Raw genomic sequence first — 7,862 nt, forward strand, 5'->3', positions numbered from 1 at the left:
GGGTGCGTCAGGATGAATGCAGCCACTGCTCTCCCGCCAGCGGGCCCTCCTCCCAGCCTGGAGGCTGAGGGGTCCTGCAGACACACCCCAGGGCCTGCATTCCCGAGCAGTGGCGCCTCAGGCCGCAGGCCAGCTCCCCGGGAGGCCTGGGGCTGAGCCAGGGCAGGCGGGCCGGGGCCTCGCCCCCTCGCCCCCACCTCCCTCACATCTGCGCAGGAAAAGCTGCAGAGTAGGGGTGCCCAAGAGGTGCCCCCTTTGCTCCCAGAAGCCGGCTCTGCCTGGGCCCTATCCCCACCCCTCCGGGATGGGAGAACTGGACCACGCTTGGTCTCCGCTCACTCACTCCACAGCCTGGCCCCGGTCTTAGGTAGTGCCTGGGAGTGCTGGCCGGCGGCCCCGTCCACCCTCGCGGCCACAGTGTTCTAGACACGTAGTTCCCCGGGCCGCTGTCAGCTGTCCCAGCGGGCAGTTCAGGAAGCAGGAGTCCTTGGCAGGGCTGCCCCCTGCTGTCTTGGGGGTCCCCTGATGCCCTCAGACCCTGCCGCAGCTCAGGATGCTGTGAGGAAGCAGGCCCTCAAACCTCCAAACCCTGGGCTGAGGCTCTGTTTTGCTGGGGAGACGGCCCCCCACTTCAAGCCCTCCCATACACCAGGGTGGGGGGCTTTAGGAGACAAACCTCCCAACCTGCCCCCTACGTCTCCCGGGTCAGCGGGCCCAGGGTCTGCTTGGGGAGCAGACCGGGGAGGAACCGCGGTGGGGAGCATCTTGGAGCGGCAGCACCTGGGGGTCTGCTCTGAGCGTGGCCATGAGACCCCACCGGCACCCCCTGCACACAGGCTCCTTCTCTCAGCCAAACCCGCTCCGGCCTGTTGACGCAGACGGTCCTAACAGTGAACTCTGACTGGAAAAGTGGAATGCTCCACGCCCACCCCAGCAAGATTTGTGTCTGAATGGGTCACAGCGCGTGGGCAGTAAGTCAGGAGCCTCAGGCCTGGGGGTTGGGGAGGACCCGCCGCCTTCAGAACTGTGACTGGAGCTTCCTGGCTCCATCACCCTGTCCCGGACCAGCCTGCGGGGCCTTTCTGTGGGCCCTGCAGGGCCCGGAGCCCTCAAGGGGCCTCTGGTGTCAGGGATGCTGGGGTCCAGACCTGCTGTCCTGAAGGTCCCAGTGTGGTCAGACAGGGGGACTGAGGCCCGCAGACCTCCGGAGGGAGGCCTGTCCTGTCCCCATCTCCCCACGGAGCCCAGGGCCTCGGGGCGTGGAGAGTCGGGCCAGGATGGCTGACTCTTGGAGACAGAGGCAGCAGCAGGATGGAGTGTGGCCTGAGCCCCGCTGCTCTCAGCCCAGGGCCTCGGAGGGTCTGGCTCCGCTGCCCCAGGAGCAGGTGCGTCAGGGTCACAGAGCAGGCCCACCTCCAGCCAACACTGGCCCTGGAGCCTCAGTGAGCGGCCTGTCTGTGGAGGGACGTTTGCTAGTTAAGGCCTTCCTTGCAGGGGTTTCTCTGGGGGCTCAGTGGTAAAGAATCTGCCTGCGATACCAGAAAGCCAGGTTAGACCCCTGGGTCAGAACGATGCCCTGGAGGAGGGCACGGCAGCCTGCTCCAGTGCTCCTGCCTGGAGAATCCCATGAACAGAGGAGCCTCGCGGGCTGCAGCCCAGGGGGTCGCACAGAGTCGGACGTGACTGGAGCGACTCAGCACGCGTTGCAGGTAGCTGGTCTCAGCTCCTGGTCAGACAGGCTCGTGACGCTCACTCGGGCAGTGCCAGGGCTCTGGGGTGGGCACTGTCTCCCTGCGTGGGTGTCAGACCCTGGGGTCCAGCGTCCCCTGTCAGAAACGGAGATGGCAAGGCCGCAGAGGCGTGTGGCATCAGAGATGGGATTTTCTGCTCTGTATTCATTCAGCAAATGTTCCTTGAGGCCCTACTGTGTGCCAGGCGGTCCCACGTGCTCCGGCATGGAGCTTTGCGGATGACCTGTGAGACCAGAGCTGTCTGTGGCTGGCGCGTCCTGTCCTCCATGGTCTGACGGGTGCTTCTCCCCCGCGGACCTCGTCGGCGCCCAGCTGTGCAGGCTGGCCCCGGGGCTCACCGCATGGCTTCCGCGAGCCTGCCTTGGCCTGTGACCCGCCTGCATGCCTGGGGGTTGTGCGTGTTGCTCTGACGGTTCCCAAAGGCCACTTCTGGAGCCTGCATGGTGCCCACCGCAGATGGGGACCCATGCCCACAGACACCCACGCGGCCGCCGGTGCCGGACGCAGGGGACGAGGCAGCGGCTCCGGGCCATACAGTGAGGCGGGCGGACAGTCAGGAAGGACGAGACAGGGCGTGGCAAGCGGGGTCGGCTGCTGACAGACACCCCAAGTTTGGGATGAAGACAGCAAGGGGAGGGAAGGAGGGGTCCTGGGCCCTAGTGATAACGCTGGAGCTGGGGTCCCAGAGAGAGAAGGGTGCCGTCGTGGGGCTCTCTCGGAAGGACAGTCCCGGGAGGGCAACAGCAAGGGCAGAAGCCCTGAGGCCCGGCGCCTTCAGCGGGGTTTCGGGGGAGCCTGAACCTGGCGTGGGGGTGGGGGTGGAGTCCCGCCGTGAAACCTCCCCTTACCCCCCACCAGCAGAGACTCAGGGACGCCGCCTAAGGTGACCTTTGCCCGTTCCCCAATCCTATTGCTGATGGGGACCACTGCCTCTTCTGTCTGGCGGCAGAGAAACCACGGGCAGCCCCAAGCTTCAGGACCTCTCGTGTGGTCTCGGGGCTGCAGCTGGGGGAGGGGTGGTGAAGAGCGGCCCCGTGTTTGCGGGGATGGCGGGACACACGGGAAGAGCTCGCCCCGGGAGCTGAGGGCTGTTGGTGGGTGCGAGGTCTGCTGGGCTGAGGGGCCCGGGGACACAGGCAGAGGGGCGGGGCGGCGGGAGATCCAGGGGCCTGGATGTCACATGGGGGGTGTCCGGGTGTATATGGGCCTGGGAGGCATGGGGGCACAGGTTGTGTGAGTTTGGGGGCAGGTGGATCAGAAAACGTTAGGGTGCAGAAAGGTTTGGACATGGTGGGTACTGGGGCCCAGGGCAGAGCAGTGGGAGGCATCCAGAAAGAGCCAGGCGGGAGTCCCACTCAGCAAGTTGGTGCCATCGGCTGAGCTGGACCGTGTGGAGGAGCGGGATCTGGGGAGGGGCATTCAGGTCAGAGGCAGAACACACGGAGCCCAGCCCTGGCCACCCCTGGACACGACCACGGGCCACGGCTCTGTGACAACCAGCAGGGCTATGCAGGGGGACGCAGGCACGGCCGAAGGGAAGGAGGCGCGGGGGGAGCAGGCCGCCAGAGAGCTCCGGGAAGGCTGGCCACCGGGCCTTCAGACGGCCTCCAGGGCGGTGCTTAGCGAGCAGCGGGGAGAGAGCCAGGGCCGGGGGCTGCGGTGACTCCACGTGACCCCGTTCCTGTGGCCAAGGAAGGGGCCCAGTCCCCTGCCTCGGCGGGATGCACGTGTACACAGGGTGCCCACGCAGAGTTCGGTAACTCCACACGCTTCAGGGTCGCGCCGGAGCTAACAGCCGAGAACCCTGAGTGACCTGTGGCCTCGACAAGCTCCCTGGTGGCCAAGCGGAAGCAGGATGGGCAGGGGCAGGTGCAGGCGCCCCCCTCCCCTCTCCGCCGCCCCAGCGTGTGGCCGGCTGCCCGGCCTGTGAGCTCTGCAGCTATTCTGGGCCCTGTTTTCCCTCCGCTAAGCCCACTTCTGCCCCTGGGGCAGCAGCCGCTGGAGCGTTTAAATGCTGACTTGACTTCACTCGCTGCTCCTTCTGCCCCCTCGGGCTGCCGGACTCCCAGCGGCCTGCCCTGCAAGGGACGGGAGCCCCATCCCCCTCAGCTCTGTTGTGCCACCCCCACCCTCACAGGGAGCCGTGGGACCGCCCCTGGACAGTGACCCAGGGCAATGGCCCCAGTTCCCGGCTGCCTTACTTAGCTCAAGCACAGGCCCCACACAAGCCCTTCAGTAGGATGGTGCAGCCTTGCATTCCAGTCCTACAGTGCGGTTTTCTGGAAGGAGAAAGCTTTGGGCTTACAAGCTGGTGGAAGAAATAAGGGGCCCGTTAAGGAAAGCAGGCTTAGCCTATATGTGCCTCAGTTTCCCCCTCTGGATAGAAGGGGAAACCGTGCTTTTAGGAAAATTCTCTAAATACTAAATGGGGAGGTGTCTGAGACCGGATCTGTGTGAACGAGCTGTTGGGGACCTTGCCTCCCAAGCCTACCCTCTTGGAAGTAAAGTGAATCCCTGTCTGGGTCGCCAGCTGGAGGCTCTGACGTAGCAACGGTGCTGACCTGGAGGGGGCGGGTGACCGTGGGGACACAGGTGTAGGTGGTGGGGCTCAGGCCTCCCTGGGGGTCGGCTCCGGAGGGTGCTCTCTGTGCTCCTGCGGCTGGTCGTGCAGGGCCGTCCAGGGGTCGAGCCTGTGGGGGGCGCGGGGTGGGGGCGGGCACAGAGCTCTGAAGCCTGGCTCAGAAGACAGTGGGGTCAGCCTGGAGCCCTGACAGGGTGAGCTGCTACTTTGGAAATAGCTGCCTCCTGGACCGGGGACAGGGAGGGTGACTGGGGCAGCGTGGGGGTGGGCGGGGTCTGGGGAGGCCTGGAGGAGCCCCCCTTCAGTCGGGGGCTGGGCGGTGGGGGCTGAGCCAGGAGCCTTAGCCTAGCCCCTGAACTGCGGGGCCCCCTCCACAGCAGTGAGCTTGCAATGCCCCCACCCTGCATGACGGCGCTTGGGCTCCCAGGTGGTGCCTGTCGGCTTTGGATGTGGGCACGTGGGATGGGCGGAGGGATCACAGGAAGTGGACGAAAGGGAAGACTCTGACCGCCCAGAAGGCCCCTCCGGAACCCTAGTTGAGTGCTCCCCAACCCTGCTCCCTTGAGTCCTCGGGATGAGGGAGAAGATGCCCACACAGGAGCCACCTGGGGCCTTCATCCGGGGGCTGTCCCGACTCTTCATCCATTCGTCCCGTTCTAGCCTGGAGGTGTAGAGTCATTTTTTGAAAAAAGAGGAACTTTCCTGGTGGTCTGGTGGTTGACTCTGCGCTTGCACTGCGAGGGTCGTCATCTTGGTGTCTGGTCCTTGAGCCAGGATTCCACAGGGCAGCGTGGCCAGAAATAAAAGAGCAAAACCCAGCGCCTCCCCCGCCTCCCCCGCCTCCCCGTAGTTTATACCTTAGTGAGTGAGGCAGGGAAGGAACCAGAGAGAAGCATGTGTGGCTTTTTCAGCTGGGGATACACTCAGAAGACAGAGTGGGAGGAGGAACAGAGGATGTCAGAGGCCGCCCAGTGCCTGGGGCGGCCCCCTGGGGAGGGGCCCTGCAGGAGGGAGGGACCCAGGTGGTAGGGTAGCAGGGGCCGGAGTCCCGAGGCGGCTGAGCCTGGTGTGACCCCCTCACCCCGCAGGAGAAGCTGGAATACTTCTTCCTCATCGTCTTCTCCATCGAGGCCGCCATGAAGATCATCGCCTACGGCTTCCTGTTCCACCAGGATGCCTACCTGCGCAGCGGCTGGAACGTGCTGGATTTCATCATCGTCTTCCTGGGGTGAGTGAGGCTGGGGTGCGGGGCTGAGCCGGGCGGGGACCCCAGGGCCCAGAGGCGGGTGCAGCAGTGAGTGGGGTGGGGCAGCGGGGGCGCCAGCAAGTCACACCCTCCCCAGCCAGGCACCGCCAGCCTGCCTGCTCTCTGCACACACGGCTGGAAACGTGTGCCTGCTTTCAGGGCCCAGCAGTTTCTGGACGTTCATAAATTTCTCAGCCTTCGGTACCATCTCTCCACGGACCGGTGTGGAGCACGTGTCACTGGAGTTCACGAGAACGGACATTTGGTAACCTGTAGGAGTCTGCTTGGGCATCCCAAGTGGCGCTGGTGGTAAAGAACCCGCCTACCAATGCAGGAGACACGAGACGCACGTTCGGTCCCTGGGTCGGGAAGATCCCCTGGAGGAGGAGGACGTGACAAGCCGCTCCAGTATTCTTGCTGGAGAATCTCATGGACAGAGGAGCCTCGTGCACTCCTGGTGCACAGTCCGTGGGGTCACAAAGGGTCAGACACGACTGAAGCGACTGAGCACGCAGGAGGCACACGAGTCTGCTTGGGCCGCCACGACACGATGCCACAGACCGGGGGCCGATACCCCAAAATTTATGTTCTGACTGTTTTGGAGGCTGGAAGTCCAAGGTCAAGATGGTGCCAGGTTTCTCCTGAGGCCTCCCTTCCTGGCTTGCCGATGGCCACCTTCTTGCTGTATCCGCACGTGGTCCTTCCTCTATCCACACACACCCCTGTGGTCGTGCCCAGGTGGCATGTGCCCACGTTTCCTCTTGTACTAAGGGCACCAGTCAGACAGTTAGAGCCCACCCTAACAGCCTCCTTTTCACTTGAGTTGCTTCTTTACAGTCCTGTCTTCAAATACAGTCATATTCTGAGATCCCAGGAGTTAGGGTTTCAGCATATGAACTGGGAGTGGAGTGGGGGGGCATGGCTAAGCCCATGACATAAGATGTAGAGCCACCACCTAACTATAACAGGGCTTCCCACTGGGCATGTACTGTTGTGAGAGCTGGACCGTAAAGAAGGCAGAACGCCAAAGAATTGATGCCTTTCAACAGTAGTGTTGGAGAAGACTCCTGAAGGTCTTGCTTGGGCAGCAAGGAGATCAAATCAGTCAATCTTAAAGGAGATCAACCCTGAATATTCACTGGAAGGACTGATGCTGAAGCTGAAGCTCCAGCATTTTGGTCATCTGATGCCAACAAACAACTCACTGGAAAAGTCCCTGATGCGGGCAAAGACCAAGGGTTGAAGGAAAAGAGTTCGTCAGAGGATGAGATGGTGGGACGGCATCACTGACTCGATGGACATGAGTCTGAGTAGGCTCCAGGGGATAGTGAAGGACAGGGAGCCTGGCGTGCTGCCGTCCGTGGGGTCACAAACAGTCAGACACTACTGAGCGACTGAACCAAACATAGAACTTACTCCAGAGGCTGCTGTCTTAACCACTAAGCTGCCCTTCAAGTCAGTAAAAACCATGGTGCTTACTTAGCAATTGTACAATACTGCTCTGGGCAGAACATGGAGAGGAGGGGGATACTATGAGTCAGCCTCTGCCCTGGACGGACTCCTGGCTGGAGGCCACGCTCCCGTGTGGTGTGGTCCAGGGGCAGCTGTCAACAGGATACAGAAGGGCTTGAGACGGACCTCAGAGTGACCTGAGAGCAGGAAGGAGGGTCCGGAGCTTTGTCAGCCAGGCAGCAGGAGGAATGCCCGCAGGAGAGCCAGCCCTGGGCTTTCTCCTCCGCATCCCCTAGGTGTGGGCAGCTGGAACCGCCCACCCACCCCAGGGTGCGCTCAGCCCCCAGGCCTGACACAGATGCTGTGACACCAGCAGTTCCACCCGCACCTTAAGGGCCAGAGTGGACATCACCGATGGGCCCAGTGTTCCTCTCACTGAGCCTGAACATGGCTGCGGTGTCTTTTCTAAAATTCCCCGGACAGACAGACATCACCAGAGCAGCCCCCGGTGTGGGGCCCCATATCTGCCCGCCCCGCCTCCCTACAGGTCCCCGGACGGGACAAGGGCCCCGACCCCGGGCAGAGGCCTAGCTGACCGCGGGCCCCATCTCCCTCTTTTGTCGCCGCAGGGTCTTCACCGTGATCCTGGAGCAGGTCAACCTCATCCAGAGCAACACGGCCCCGATGAGCAGCAAAGGCGCGGGCCTGGACGTCAAGGCACTGCGGGCCTTCCGCGTGCTCCGTCCGCTCCGGCTGGTGTCCGGGGTGCCCAGTGGGTGGCGCAGCCCTGCCCCTCCCTCGGCCTGCTCCCTGCCTCCGTTCTGGGCCCCTT

At 63.3% G+C, this 7,862-nt stretch overlaps 1 protein-coding gene across 1 annotated transcript in view; it reads left to right on the plus strand.

The window, feature by feature from the left end:
* CACNA1S (calcium channel, voltage-dependent, L type, alpha 1S subunit) overlaps positions 1-7,862 on the plus strand; it is a 57,778-nt gene that overhangs the window by 9,666 nt on the left and 40,250 nt on the right. Inside the window, 2 exon segments of the mRNA XM_010831129.1 lie at positions 5,421-5,560; positions 7,660-7,802. Of these exon segments, the coding sequence (XP_010829431.1) occupies positions 5,421-5,560; positions 7,660-7,802 (283 nt within the window).

Source organism: Bison bison, unplaced genomic scaffold (genome assembly GCF_000754665.1).
Source record: "Bison bison bison isolate TAMUID 2011002044 unplaced genomic scaffold, Bison_UMD1.0 scf7180017864524, whole genome shotgun sequence".
Lineage (NCBI taxonomy): Eukaryota > Metazoa > Chordata > Mammalia > Artiodactyla > Bovidae > Bison > Bison bison.